A 16,679-nucleotide genomic window follows, 5' to 3' on the forward strand; every position below is an offset into this window, starting at 1 on the left:
ATAAAAATAGCAGTGACGTATTTAAAAAAAATAATCCGACGATGGTCCCTCGAAAGCAAAACGTCGGATTGCAAAAATGTTGACGCCACGCCATTGTATAGAGCGAAAAAAGTGTCATTGCAAATATGTAATTTATGTTAAAACTCGTTTTCAAATAAAGCCAGAAAAAAATTAAAAACAATTTAGCAAATTTTAGGGTTTTTCTGAATATTTCCGGAACTACCCGGAATTTTAAAACTTTCTAAACAGCATATTGTTAGGTATAAAAAACACAACTTTTTTCTAATCTGAGCCACCCAGTATATTTTACCGTTTCCTAGATCCTAATGCTATCCCATCCTTATCTTGGACACACTGTATATCTATGAATTCATCAAACTTTAAAAAAATAAGTACACTAATCGATCCTACGGAAAAAAAATTATATATTTATTCACTATTCGACTTATGTTTACAGCAATACTGTATAAAAATAGTTTTAGGTCAAACAATGAGACAGGTTTTTTTTTTAATTTTTTCCGTACAATTGAATGGTGTAATCAGTTTTTGATTTTTATTTAAATTTAAACAAATTAACAACAATTACTGAAAATTTCATTGCTGCAAGTCATTTTTTACTTTTTTTATTTTTGAGCATGATTTTGAATTGTGATTGCAAATTTTTGTATTTCACCAAAATGTATATGTCAAAAGGAAAAAAATGATTACCGGCAGAACTCTGTAGGTACGATAATTTTTTTAAGTAGAATTTTTCTTTGAAAAAAGTGTTTCAGGCCGAAACTTCTCGATTTTTTTATTTAAAAAAATTTGAGGTTATTTAAGACAGAGAAAGGTATACTTTCATCAAGTTTTGTCAAAATTAAATTATTTTTGCGGAAATGAGAAATAAAAACCAAAAAATCAGAAAAAAACTTGTTTTTCGCATTTTTCTCGGAAATTTTGAGGTTATGTTAAAAAATTACTTCTATAAAAGTAGATTTTTGCATGATCTACAACTTTTGTATTAGATACTTTTTTGTTTGACGTCAACTTTCGCCAGAAATTCCAATGATACAATTTTTCATAATTTTTCAACCCCGCAAATCAACCCTCCGCCGCCCCTGCTCACGCATTTATTTTTTTTTCGTTTATTATAAGCCCCTTTACCATTTCCACTTATAAAAGTCCAGGCAACAATTTATTTTTTTCTCCTCTAAATGAGTTAATTTGATCGGTCTATAAAGCTATTTGTTTCATAAAAAATCAGGAGGTGAAAAGACTGGCTCTTGTAGGGATATGGAGGTACTTATTCACATTGCTTTAAATGCCATATTCTTTGAGATATTAAATTTCCAGATCATAACTCTAGAGATTTAAAGTGTCGAAGCGTATCTTCAGCATAGGCCTTTTGGTTTCAAATGATTCAAAAAGCAACCTCCTGGAGTTATGATATAGATTCAAACCCTATACATAGTGGTTCAATAATTTCCGGGCTGTTGCCACGTCATCGGTTTAGACTTCCTGCCGTTTCGAAAGACATACCCCTCTCGTCTTTAGAAAGAAGTCTAAAACGACGATGGAAATTATTCAACCATTGACAACTGTCGCGGAAGCTTGTAAGCCACTTTATACGCATTATGGTTATTATCCGTTTCAGAGAGGAATGGACTTCAAGAGCCAGCTGGAATCCATCCCGTCCAGGCTGCACGGCAAATTTAAGAATGTGAGTTGCGTGATGCAAGAGCTCGGCTATCTGGACGACAACTACGAGCCAAATTACGTGAAGATCAGCGAGAGGATCAGCAATTTGCCCGTGAGCGAGGAACTGCGGCGCGACATGCAGGACGGGGTCACTTTCTGCCAGCAGTTCTCGGTGAGCATGGATGAATCGATTTATTACGCGTATGTATGCGGTACTCGTTATCCGTACGGGTACCAGTTTCGGCGTTGGGGCAGGTTGTATCGGGGAATAGTCCAAGAGAATTAAGCTCAAAACCTTCGAGATATGGCTGTTGCTTGACGTAGATTAAATATTAGTAAAAATCGGTCGAAAATATAAGGTTGCGCCAAGAAAAAAAGTTGTGCTATTCGCAGAAAAAATTAAAAACTGCAAAAATACTCAAAAATCACGTGTTTTTCCTAACATTTTCCAATATAACTTCTTAAATATGCAGTTTACAGAAAAAACTATTACTGCTGAAATTGTTTGTTATGAAATTTGCTATAAGACACAATTGTTTTGAGACCTGCGTATTCAATATTTTTGTTGCTAGAAAGCCAAAACAGCGTAAGAAAGTGATGAAAATCGAGGTAATTTTGAAGCGTTCAACTGATAGGTAAGAAATTGTCCAATTCTACTATAAATGTACATGTAAGTACTTTAAAGGATTACAAAACGAAATTCCAAAACCCGATCGAAATCGGTCTGATAGTTTTGGTATGAGACAATTTGTTACTAAATTTCAGCGCGAAATGTCGTTATTTTTTTGCGTCAGTGCTGGGGTTAAAGTTAGGCATTTTAATTGGCGCTGATTTTTTTACACATACTTGGACTCTTTAACTATCATATAGAATCGTTATAATATTAATTTTCTTTTTTTTAATAATTTTTGGAGCGATTTTAAAAATTCGAAAAATTTTAACTTTATAAACAAATACTTTCGTGAAGCCGTTTTGCGGGTTGGAATATATACCAAAGTACTAAAAAATAGTTCTCGGAAAGACGCTTAACTTGAAAAAAAGAACGTTCAAATCGGTCACATAAGTTCCGAGATATCAAGTGTCAAAGTCAACAAGCGTTAGCTGCAAAACTATGCATAATGTAACAACAACAAAAATTGAATTTGGTAGGTTTTTTAAGAACTTTTCGTATGTGCTTTTATAAATATTATCGCACGTGTGCTTTTTATATGAAAATTCAATGAATATCGCCAAACCGACCATTTGAGCCGCAAAACCGGGGGGAGGGGATGAATTATAGAAATTGAAATCGCGTTCAAAAAGAGCGCGCGCGCTTCGGCGTTCAGTATCTCGGCTTCTATGGCTCCGATTTTGATGATTTTTTTTTAAATCGATGTAGAAAAATGAGAGGAATTCAATTATCAAGGTTTCATTAAAATATTATAAAGCCCTTTTCGGTCTATTACGACTAAAAATTTTCCACATTTCGTTGTTATACTGTATATTCATGTAAATAATAATATCGATGGTAGGATATAGGTACATAATCCACTGTTACTAGGTTTTAGTTTTAATAATTACATGGTAATAATGTTTAAATAAAATCTTGAAATCTTTATTTAATATGTAATTTATTTATTGTATTCATATAATATAGAAAAAAATATAGATACAAATAATTATTTATTTATTTTTACAAAACGTGTTTATTATACTTTCATAATTATCGTATTATTAAAGTTTTTCACTTTTTTACATCATTGGTATTTTCACTTATAATATCAGCATTTGAATAAGTATTGTTGTCCATTATTTTCAAATCAGTGCTTAACTAATTGTAAGTAGGTACCACTGTTAAATTAACAGCAAATAATGACTTATGGTTGGTTAATTTGATTTTTTAAATTTGCCAGCAATTTCATAGCCATCCTCGCAAGAAATTGGATCATTTTATTTATCACAAAATCCGTCAAAAACAGAAAAATTAAAAGATAGGTATAGGGAGGTGTAATATGGATAGATGTGGAGTAAATTTCTACAACAGATTTTTATTAAATATACAGGGTGTCCCATTTAGAAAAACCAAGTTTTGGCGGTTCGGTCAATCAAATTCGACAATAAATATGAAATTGAAATAGGTCGAAGACCATTAGACCATTAGAGATACATATAGGGAAGCTTTATAAAAGTCCTCTAAAAATATGCGTAGAATTCAAATATACAAAAATATACAGGATGTTCCATTTATAATAAGCAAATAGGTGGCGACTACCGGTATAACCGGAAGTACTACAACAATGGCATTATTTTATTTAAACTCTAAATAAAACCTCCAAAACCACCAGGTCAAAAATTTTCAAAATTCAAATCGAAGTAGTCTCCGAAATATTCTAATGGGTCGTCACCGCATGACAGCCTGTATAATGAATTGCAAAGTGCGATTTTTAATTGTTTACTAAAGGAAGAAATTTTTGAGAGCGAAATCAGCAACTATGCTATAAAAAAGCTTAATACATTTTTTAATAATGCGATGATACGTTTTATAAATATCAAATAATAATTATTTGTATCTGCATTTTTTTCTATTTTATATGTAAACAATAAATAAATTACATTAGGACATAAAAATTTCAAGATTTTAAACATTATTACCAAGTAGTTATTAAAATTAATACCTCTTAACAATAGTCATCGATATTATTTACATGAATATACAACAATGAAATGTATGAAATTTTAAGCAGTCGTAATAGGCTGATAAGGCTTTATAATATTTCAATGAAATCTTGATAATTGAATTCCTCTCATTTTGCTATATCGATTTAAAAAAAATCATCAAAATCAGAGCCGTAGAAGCCGAGATATTGAACGCCGAAGAGGGCGCGCTCTTTTTGAACGCGATTTCAATTTCTGGTTGTCTGTTTTCCACTGGTTGTCGCAAGGAAGTCAGAAAACATTTTTCCAATAACCAACCAACATGTTTAGAGAAGACTTTTTTATTCTTAGTTATGGCTGGTTTATACTGAAGTCCTTGGAAAAATGTAAGTGTCTACACTCTACAAAGTGTCCCACCTCGTACTCCATCGATGGATATCTTGGAAACCGCTTTAAGGATTTTTTTTAAATTGTGGTGGTGTGATACGGACCGTGACGCCCACCAAGTTAAAATATTTTCTTATTTTAAATGGAACCCCCTGTATATTATTGCATTTTTGGAAACATCATCCATTTTTAAGTTGAAAACATATAGCACACTCCGAGATATTTCGATTTTTAAACAAAAATTGACAGATGCACTGTCAGCAAAATTTAGTTTTCCCGGTTTATTTTTTTGTGCAAATTGGACATTTTGTAGACCTACTTTATCGAATTTGACATGAAAATTTTCCAGTTTTTATACAGGGTGGCCAAAAAAATTTTAACGAATATGAAGTTCAGAATATGTGGAAAACTCGAAATTTTTAATTGGAATTCAAATTTTTTTGCAATAATATACCGGGGGTTATATTTAAAATAAGAAAGTTAGTATCAACTTCCGGTATAACCGGAAATACGATGACCTTGAAAATATTTTAGCTTGGTAGGCTCACACCATCACAATTTCAAAAAATTCTTCTAGCGGTTTCTCAGATATCCATCGATGGAGTTCGTGGTATATGTACGGTTAAAGTGTTTACTTGGTTAGTTAGTTACTTTGTATCCTAGCCAAGTAATAGTACATTGTGTAACGAGTGGGGAAAAGTTGCCAATAGCGCCACGCGGACGCAGTTGACGCACGAGCGAAGCGAGTGCGGAAAGCGCCCAAGTGGCGCTATGGCAACTTTTCCGAACGAGTTGCCACATACTATTTTCTATCACAAGTGCGAGTCGTTATGGGACCTAAGCATAGGGGGTTAGGTGCACGGAAAGTGCTAGATAGTACAACAGCGTGATGTTATATTCATAGCGCAACGCTCCAGCGTGATAGAAACATTTTAACCGTACATATATATATTTTAATAGCCACAATTCATTAATGATTAAAATATTGTTTTTGGATAGAAGAAAACGCCAACATAGATATTGGGTTGGATCACTTAAATAGAAAATACAACATTAGTACAGGCATTCTGGCAACAGAATGGTCCAAAATGAACATAAACTGACGGTAAGAATATTCCGTGATAAAAAGGTGTGGATCGTGTTGGTGAATCAGATTATGGTTCGTGCCGCAAAAAAAAGTCAGCGTTAATTTTTTATAAGCAAAAAACAGGTGAAAAAACAGGTTTTATTAATTTTTGATATAGAACTTCTGCATTTAAAACAATGTAATTTCTACAAGATATCGGCGCTAAAAAGCCCTTTAATTTGAATGGTCGCACGTCAAAATCGAATAAATAGTTATTGAGTTATTGCAAAAAAAACACTAAAATAAGCCATTTGTTAATTATTTAATAGCTTTAACAATTTGCAAAATATCAATTTCTACCATTGTGTAAACTAAGCGTTTCGAAGGGATAAAATTACGGTTCAAATTTGGAAGAAAAATATTGAAAACTTTTTATGTAATAGCAATTGTTATTAAAAATGGGACTTTTTTTAAAAAAATTTCTATCGATTGGGGGTGTCGCGCAGCATTCAGCAAGGGCTCGTTCTTTTCGTGAAGTGTTCTAGTTTCATGCAGACCCGTTTACCTGATCATTTTTTCAATTTAAATTGTTTAAATATCGCTCCAAACTAATTGCTATAAATGGCTTAATTAATAAATGGAATAGCTCCCGTTGTAAACGCGATCGTTATTGTTTGGCAATATTTTCTTAAAGCTTGAATTTTTTGACGAATTTACAAAAAAAAAAAAACTTGCTAAGTGCCCTGGGAGCAGAGATAGGATTTAAAAAAAAAAAAAATTCTCACGCCTTTAATTATTAAATTTTTGTGGTGCCGTTTTCAGCAATGTTTAAAGGGAGAATTGAAGTTTCTTAAAAAAAATCGTGATGTTACTAGCATTAAAACAACATCCCTGAATCCACCGCCAAACGCGAGATGAAATTGCGGCTATGGACCGGAGCTCGCGGCTCGGTGGTGGGGGGATCTTCAAATCCAAACCAAGTGAAATTTTTTCCATTTTCTCCGCAACTACTGCTTAGAATTTCATCATTTTTTTTTAATTTGGGGTAGCTCGTCGAATTATTAACTTTTACCTTCACGATTTAAAGCAAAGACCATTATTTACTACTGCAATTTATACGCTTTCCATTATCGGTGGGTATTTTGCAACATTTTCAAACGTTCTCTTTAATTTTTAAAAGTAGCCACTATTACTGCATAATCGACTTATATTTGCCATGATTATTATTTTACAATAATTTAATTTTGATCCAAATTAATTATTTACTACTGCTAATAGATAAAAAAATAATGGTTGTACTTAAATGGGGGTAAATTTTTTATTTATTTTTTTTAAATCCTATCTCTGCTCCCAGGGCACTTAGCAAGTTCATTTTTTATTGTAAATACGTCAAAAAATTCAAGCTTTAAGAAAATATTGCCAAACAATAACGATCGCGATTACAACGGGAGCTATTCCATTTATTAATTAAGCCATTTATAGCAATTAGTTTGGAGCGATATTTAAACAATTTAAATTGAAAAAATGATCAGGTAAACGGGTCTGCATGAAACTAGAACACTTCACGAAAAGAACGAGCCCTTGCTGAATGCTGCGCGACACCCCCAATCGATAGAAATTATTTAAAAAAAAAGCCCATTTTTAATAACAATTGCTATTACATAAAAAGTTTTCAATATTTTTCTTCCAAATTTGAACCGTAATTTTATCCCTTCGAAACGCTTAGTTTACACAATGGTAGAAATTGATATTTTGCAAATTGTTAAAGCTATTAAATAATTAACAAATGGCTTATTTTAGTGTTTTTTTTGCAATAACTCAATAACTATTTATTCGATTTTGACGTGCGACCATTCAAATTAAAGGGCTTTTTAGCGCCGATATCTTGTAGAAATTACATTGTTTTAAATGCAGAAGTTCTATATTAAAAATTAATAAAACCTGTTTTTTCACTTGTTTTTTGCTTATAAAAAATTAACGCTGACTTTTTTTTGCGGCACGAACCATAATCTGATTCACCAACACGATCCACACCTTTTTATCATGGAATATTCTTAACGTCAGTTTTTGAGGGTGATCCTACTGTAATGCCTGTAATACACGACCGTTTTCACTAAACAGACTCGAGTTTCAAAACACGTCGAAACCTTTTGATGTGACCGCTTTCAAGCGGGACCCGAAAAACAAAACTCCAACTGTCGCAAAACACGCCAGTCTTCAAAAAGTTTGCGAAAAGTTACAGTTCTGTTTTATTCGACACAAGTTTGTGTTTTGTTTTTGTTTTGTCCGTTTAGTGGAAAACCGCCTTTAGGAAAAACTAAATAAAACTTTAGTAGGAGATTCTCAGGACATCGGTCTACATATCTTCTACCGTACACTGGTATAAAAGCAATTTACGGATAGTTATGTAGTTGTTTATTTAGCAATTACACGGTTTTGCCATAGCACGGCAGAATTTCATGCGAATATAACAAGTAATGTAATGCGAATCTTAACGAGGATTCTTAACTCGGGTGCACATTTGACGCGAAGAGTGTTAACTAACTGTCATGCCTATTCTGTATTTTACAGTTAAAGTTAACCAGCCAGTTAAACTAATAATTTTAACCCTACCACTAAAAATAATAACCAGAATTCATATTCTGTATGTTACCTTAACGGTTCAATTAAAATTTAATTTTATTAATCATCACGTCAATGTTTCTTTGTGAAGTAAGTTGCGAAATTATTATTTGGCATCATAACCAATACAGGGTGTTTCTAAAATAGAGTTCCAAACTTCTGCTGCGTTTATAACTCATTAAAATAAGCCAAAAAGTTCCTATTAACATGTGCCCTAAAACGCACCCTTAGGAAGTTATATGCCCTTAAAAGGGCTCAAACAAAACTACCACGCGGTAGAGCATTCGAGGCGTTTGTATTTGAAGTCATCTATTTTGTTGTAGGTACAGAAAAATCCCAAATATTATGTAGAATAAGAATCCGAGTTTGTCTATTCCAAAAAACCATTGCTAAATTCAGGGGAACAACAAACATACAAAAAGAACGAAAAATTACCCGTTTTTCGACATATTTTTCCCTGTAACATTGAAAGTAAGCCCTAAATAAAAAAGTCATTCTATTTTTTGTTTATTTGACGATTTTCTATAAAGTTACAACAACTGCCAATCAAAAAATTTGAATTTTGCATTAGCAATGGGCGAAAAATAGTAGAAAATCATATGTATGCAATTTTTAAAATAAGTAAATATTTATAAATATTGATGAAACTTAGTGAACAAATAGCAAAATATATGTCAATTCTACCCTAAAAATTTTGCAACGATCTACAGCGTGGTTTTTGATTAATTAATTATATTGATTGTTAATATTGTTATTGATTGTTAAATAAGAAAATTCAAAAAGCTTATCGCATACCCTGGGTTTAAATAAAGGTTTAGAACGGGCACACAATTTTTTAGAGACACTTGTTGTCATAATAAAGAATGATCAATACTAAAAATACTTATTTTTACATTTTTATAACCATTTAGATTTTTTTTAATTTTTCAACATTTTTTAAACAATTATTTATTGCCCAGGGAATTTTCGATGTAATAGAGTTAAATGTTGAAAAATTTTAAAAAATTCTAAATGGTTATGAAAGTGTAAAAATATATATTTTTAGTATTGATCATGTTTTATTATGACAACAAGTATCTCTAAAAAATTGTGTGCCCTTTCTAAATCTTAATTTAAACCCACGGTATTTATATGCGACAAACTTCTTCAATTTTCTTAATTAACAATCCTATCAACTGAAAATCAAGGTATCGATCGTTGCAAAATTTTTAGGGTAGAATTGACATATTTTTTCACAGTTTCATCAATATTTATAAATATTTACTTATTTTAAAAATTGCTCCAAATATACATACAATTTTCTACTATTTACCGCCCATTGTTAATACAAAATCAACTTTTATGAATAGCAGTTATAGAAAATCGCCAGATAAACAAAAAATTAAAAATTACTTTTTTTTATTTAGCGCTTACTTTCAACGTTACAGTAAAAAATATGTCAAAAAACGGGTCATTTTTCGTTCTTTTTGTATGTTTGTTGTTTCTCTGAATTTAGCAATGGTTTTTTGGAATAGGCAAACTCGGATTCTTATTCTACATAATATTTGGGATTTTTCTGTACAACAAAATATATGACTTGCTCTATCGCCTGGACTAAAAACCATTATTGGCTTTATATTAATCAACATCATTCTATTTTAAGGTGACAATGCATTAATTAAATAAATCACAGTTTGGAAACTATAAATATAATATTTTTTTTAATTATTATCGATTTGCCAAATACAAATGTATTGCATTCTAATAGTGAATTTTTATGAAATATTAAAAATTTGTTAAACTATGCCTAAAAGAAAAATAGACGTTAAGCCGACATACATTATTTTACTTGGTAGATAAATTTTTTTTATTTGCTGGCTTTATCCAGCAAAATATAAGTTCATATCAGAACAAAAGAAAATAAGGGTCTAGTTTCACAAAATTTTTTATGCTATCTTCGATTTCGTTGAACATGAAGGTTTTCAGTCGTCAGCAATGGATGCTAATGCTAATTCTCTAAAAATTGTACCTATACCAAAACCTGCAGTCTCAATATATTATAGTTTTTAATTATTGTAAAAACTACTTCATTTAAAGACAATTGCCACCAAAATAATCGGATAAACGGACACTTGTCCAGCGCTATACGCCATACACCATGCTACGAGATGACCTAAAAGGGACGATGGGAATAGACAAAGACAACGCACGACAACCATTGAATGGGGTGGGGTCACTAATAATGCGTACATTTACATCGATTTATGTACTAAATACAGATTTATTTGAAGAATTTGTTTAATGGGCACCTATTTGATTGAAATATACTCAGTAGTTTTAGTTCAACTATTATCACGAATGAGTAAAATTATCAAAATGCTCAATATTGAGTTTCACTCAATGGACTTACTCCGTACCTTTATTGCTTTCACTCATACCTATTTCTTACAGCAGCTTCATATTCAGAATTATAATATTTCCGAAGTTTCCGTGTTATAAATATTACTAAAAAGTTATTTGACATCAAAGAGAATCTTCAATAAACAATTGTGTTAATTTTTACTTTTTTCACAAACAATTCAAGAGTAAAAACCTAAAGATTACGACAATGTTAAATATTAGTCGAGTAGTGGATTATACAGATAAAATTCAATTATCTTGTTCTGATTTCTAGAGATATGTAATTATGAAACTGCTGAAGCCATTATTATTAAAGTCATTTCGATTTTTACTCATGCTCACTTTGTAGTGACTGAACTTTTAACCGTGAATGTGTGTTTTAAAAAAACAAGCAGATAAGCACAAAAATTTTAATTGAAAATATTATTTCTATTTGAAAATTTAATTGAAAACAGTCGATTCTATCTGTGGTCTGTGAGAGATCCTTTTTCACGTCAATGTTTTTTTTTGGCAGTTGAAACCACTCAGAATTTTCCTAATTTCAACGCCACTGGTTAATTTTTGCTCGAATATTACATGACAGTAGCTATTATAAGGAAAGTGGTATGTCCCAAGTTTAAAGACTAAAAACTGTATTTCATTTCAAATTTTTTTCCAGAGTCTTAGACCTCTTTTATGCACGCGTTTTTCTCCTCTCAACGCGGAGTTGACAAAAACGCCGCGTTTCAAGATACCCTGAATAGAGTTACTACGTTTATGCATTTTACGCTCGTTTATTTGCTCTCGCGTTTTCAATTCTGTCGCGATGGCTTTACAGAACGCTTGGCGACACGCGTTCCGAAAAAGCACGACAGTATATCGGCGTTTTTATGCAAAGCGCTCTTTGTCGCAAGTCCAGTGGCTCTGTCTGTCAAGAATAGTTTTAGCACAGTTTGTTTTAGTTTTAGTTTAGCTATTGATCAAGCGGGACATGGATGCAATGGACGCAATTGAATTCTATTTCTATTAATTGGATGTACTGCCCATCGCCTCTTACGTTTTCTATTACATATTTTTTTATAGCACAAATACAATATACACGGATCCATTTTCATGTACTTCACTGACTACTGTGTGGCATGAAACTGGCGACAACTGATAGAATACGCGTGCATAAAATGGAGCAGAAATATGCCGCGTTTTTCTCAATATCCCGTTGAGAGGAGAAAAACGCGTGCATAAAAGAGGTCTTAGTCTTTAGGAATCATTTTCAGAATAAAATATTACTAGACGGACTATTTTGATGATGGGAACCGGTCCTGATAGTAAAGTAACACGTGTATGTATCTCCGTATGTATACGGAGACAATAAAGGACAGAGCTTGATGCATAAACCAAGTATTAGTAAAAACTGTCGATATCATGATTATTTTTCTTCTAGCAATGTGTACCAGAGGTGAAAAAGGACAAACTGATCCTATCCCGGGAGCTGATGAGGCCAATGTTCTTCTTCAAGTGTTACAAGCACAAGAAATTGGAAGCGTGCATAATGAAGGATTTGAGGCAAAAGTACGGCAACGTCGACGAAGAGGAACTGGAGGACGACGACTTGGAAATTAGACGACAAGGAAAGGACATGAAGTTGACATCAACCAAGGAAATAGACGAATTGGCGGCGTCTGTATACGAATTCTTATATTCTGGTGATGGCGGTTTTGATATCGACGGGTTACTTTAGAATGTAAATTAATAACAGCCCAATTCATTTCCCCTTAAGCATTTTTTGTATTTCATAAAACACACGATTTGATCATTATATTTAACAATTCTATTTTTTATTTGTATAAAGAGGAATGACTGATATATTTTTTTAATAGCGGTCAGCATTTTCAACTTTAAGTTTGTAAGTAATTTATAGTTTTTAGGTTTATTATGCGCGTATACGTACTACAAGTGTTTGGATTTTTGCAAGGAAATTGTTCTTGAGACGAGGTTTTATTGTGAAAATTCGATCAGATATTTTTCAAATAAAGTAATTTGAAATGATAGTGTGGTATTATTTTCGCCCTTCTGTCCTACGAAAATGGAAAATTATTGAGGTTCAACGTATTTTTTAAAGTTCAAAATTGTTACTTACCTTAAATTTTCAGCATACAGTCTGTGTCACTTCTGTCTAATTAGTTTGCAGGTCACCCATTAAATAACTGGGCTAATCAGGTTCGTGTTCAAAATGGAGGAACTTACGATGCACCTATCGAAAAACCGTGTTAAAATTTACAAGAAGGTTATAATAAGTATTGTTTAAGAACATCTATTTGTATTAACCCTTTTATTGCATCGTCCCTAAACCACTTATTGTAGAGATGATGATTACTCCTACAATTTGTTAGAACATACATTATTTTGAAAAGTTTTTAAATCAACTTTGTATCATACATAATATACTAGGCGTTTAAAAAATAGGTTATGTCGTTAACCACACATTTTTCGTGCAGAAACAATGGGATTTCCATATTTAATTTAAATACTTCTTTTTCTAGGTACAGGGTGCCAAAATTACAATTTCAAAAATATATTTTTGCTAATAACGTTAACTCTTAGGGTATGCAGTTGAAATTTTGCACTTTTACATTCTGTCATTAGTTTAAAAACAGATTCCAATGATAATTTGGATTTTGTATTATGCATAAAGATATCAGAATTGGTACGATCTAAGGGCATCTTTGCCAAACTCAGTTCATCAGATATGAATTTTAAACAATAGTAAATCAAAGTGGGTCAATATCACACATCTAAGGAGGTTACAATCTATCGTAAACTAAGCCATAGTCTAATAAAATCAGTAAGAACATACTTTTTTATAATAGTTATGTACACAATAAAGGAAGTAGTTTTTGAAACTAGAACATCCTGAAGCATATACAGGCCATTCATTCCGAAGAACATCGGCAACGTTACTGACTAATACAGGCGTTGATGTATTAGAAGAGAATGGTGGGTAAGAATCAGCCATAATGGCAGAAAGTTATGTTGCTGACAGTTGAAGTAACAAAAATGAAATAGCCAACAGGATTCTTTACTATGACACCAACTTCAGGTTCTAGTAGTACGTCGCATCATGCTGTTTTAATGGATCAGTCAGATAATATTGAGCCTCGGTGACTGAAATGGAGAGGTTAAATCATTTTGAGAAATATGTGACAATTAGTAAACGCGAGGGGAATTATTATCCAGATTCTATAAATGTTACAAAATGTAATAACTGTGTAAATTACTATAAATATTCATTCATACTAATAATTAATAAAATTCATTCATCAAATATTTCTATTTATATGCATTTATAACTGGAAATCGCTTTTTTCCCTAGGGAGGTAAGTGTTGTCCATGTCGACGGTGACAACATTTGTAACATTAAGACGATGTTTCGTATTGTATTAGCTATGTCCTCTCCAAATTTGGTTTAGTGCAGCTCTCTCGGTTTTGAGAATACAATACCTATATGTATGTTTTCAGCCACGAAAATTCAATAATTCCAAATATTTCGAATTTTCACCCCCAAGAACGGCGGTGACAACATTTTTAACATTAAGGCGATGTTTCGCATTGTATTTAGCTATGTCCTCTCCAAATTTGGTTTAGTGCAACTCTCTCGGTTTCGAGTATACAATACCTATGTATGTTTTCAGCCACGAAAATTCAATAATTCCAAATATTTCGAATTTTCGTCTCAAGAACGACGGTCAGTGCCTGATTTACCTATAGGCTGGTGTAGGCTGCAGTCTACAGGCCCCCACCAACTAGGGGCCCCTACCATGTTAACAACATTTTTATGAAAACTACTTTTTTGAAGATTTTTTTTTAAGACCTTCCCGTCATGAACAAGACTACAGATATTATCGAGGAATTTGCTACAATAAAAGCTAGAAAAGTTGTTATTTAATCGTATACTATGATATCTTAATCGTAGCATGAAGATTGCACGTTATTCTTTATTATAAGTTTTTTAAATTTATTTATCATGTCAGCTTTTTTGAACCTTGCGTCCCTCTAGAGAACTGATTTTAAAATAACGTGTTTATATTAATAGTGTTTTTTTATTTTACCAGTAATAATTTTTTTTTTAAGCCAATTACGGCTCCTACAAATTTCTATTTCAAACGACTTTTTTTTGTTTTAAAAATCTAATTAGGTACATCGTATCGCCCCAAGGGTATGTGGCTTTTAATTCTTCATTTCTAGTTATACATCTTGTGTCCCTAGGGAAAGTGGGTTAAAATTTACTTATATTTAATTTAATTTTTTTTTTTGGGGGGGGGTGACCTTGAGCAAGTCATTCATATTGAAAAGGAGTAGATTATTCTCAGTATTGTGGACCACAGTAAATTCACAAACAACAGAACACTGCCATGTTGTAAGGAAGTGGATTGGTAATGTGTGCAAAAAATTGTCAACAACCATGGTTCTATGTCTACTGATTTGTATTATACTGTGACCAAGTTTTAAGCAAAAATTTTGCAAAAGTGAGAAACAATACAAAGAAATATACCTGAACTAAAAAATAATATCCTTCAACCATAGGCGTACATAAGAAGTTGGAAAGTTTGGAGGGTGGGGTCAAGGAATATTGCAACTTATTTAGGAGCCATCATCTTTTTTTAAAATGTACACCCTACCCCTTAAAAAGAAAATATGTCTGTCTTAAGTCCCATTACTTTCACCCAAAGGATCTATAGTTAACAGCTTGATTTATCTTTATTATTTTCTTGATATATTTTTACTTTATAAAAATGAAAATTTCAAATTGGTTGGTGAGGTGATAATTTCGAGAATGGTGTGCAGTAACAAATTTTCGAAATGTGTAAATTCGAGAGTATAAGGAGCATTGGAAAGGATATTTAATACAAAAAAATTCTGTCTATTTCTAACATTTATTACAGAGATTATTGTTCATTTGCTAACAGTAAACAAATATAAAATAACGAGGATAAATAACTATTATGAATTAAAGCCACACATATTTACGAGGTTCTCTATGTATAATGAGTATACAATCCATCACATCGATAAGAGAAATACATCGACCTTTTTTAATACTTAATCAAATACACTACTTTAAATTTTTACTTCACTATCATCATGAAGCACAAAATACCACTAATTTACTTTGTTAACTAAACGATTAATCCATTAGAAAATTTAAATACGAAGATTTATATTAACTGTGCACAAAAGGGTGTACAATTATATTTAATATGTGTACCAACAGATTGAAAGTGACCATATCCAATTGGCAAAAATTTTAAGTTGGTTTGTAAATCATTGCCACTGTTATAGGAATTATTAAGTTGGTATTTTAAAATTTGATATTATATTAATATATATTATAATTATAATATACACAGTTAATCAAGATAAAAGCTCTTATACTATATAGCGATATTGGAAAAAGAAAAGTTGTATAAATAAAGTACATAATTATATTAAGTACTGGAATGTTCTATCAAAGTATGAAAAATAAAAAATATATATATGTTAATTCTAATTTCGAATCTACATATATTAGAATCTGTATCACGTTTGTCATAAAAAAAATATTGGATTTGAACAGAAATTAAGTACTAATCATAACAAAAAGTACTTGAAGTTTTTATGCAAGATATAAATAATAAGAAGATAATAAAACGTTCTAATAGTTTATAATGTTAAAATTAAACTGAGTATTTAAAAAGTTGTAAATGAGAGTTATAGCTGTTACTATAATAATGTACTTAAGTTAGTTTTTCATTATTTGAAATTTGAAAATGTTCGAATTGCAGTAGGTACTTGCTTTGGAATGTTTGATCGACAACGAAATACTAAATATTCCTTTTCCATTCTTAATTGACTACATTAATTATCCTAATATTGTCCATAATTCGGGTAATATGTA

The 16,679-nt window shown here is 31.6% G+C and overlaps 1 protein-coding gene across 2 annotated transcripts in view; it reads left to right on the forward strand.

Annotated features, from left to right (window-relative positions):
• LOC108910840 overlaps window positions 1-12,793 on the forward strand; it is a 31,323-nt gene extending 18,530 nt beyond the window's left edge. For both annotated transcript variants that reach the window (XM_018715587.2, XM_018715596.2), the window contains exons 5-6: window positions 1,637-1,852; window positions 12,189-12,793. In XM_018715587.2, coding sequence (XP_018571103.1) covers window positions 1,637-1,852; window positions 12,189-12,485 — 513 coding nt within the window. In that variant the 3' untranslated portion in view covers window positions 12,486-12,793. The remainder of the gene's footprint in view (window positions 1-1,636; window positions 1,853-12,188) is intronic.
• Window positions 12,794-16,679: the final 3,886 nt, after the last annotated feature.

The sequence above is a fragment of the Anoplophora glabripennis genome, unplaced genomic scaffold (assembly GCF_000390285.2).
Source record: "Anoplophora glabripennis isolate ALB-LARVAE unplaced genomic scaffold, Agla_2.0 scaffold24, whole genome shotgun sequence".
Classification (NCBI taxonomy): domain Eukaryota; kingdom Metazoa; phylum Arthropoda; class Insecta; order Coleoptera; family Cerambycidae; genus Anoplophora; species Anoplophora glabripennis.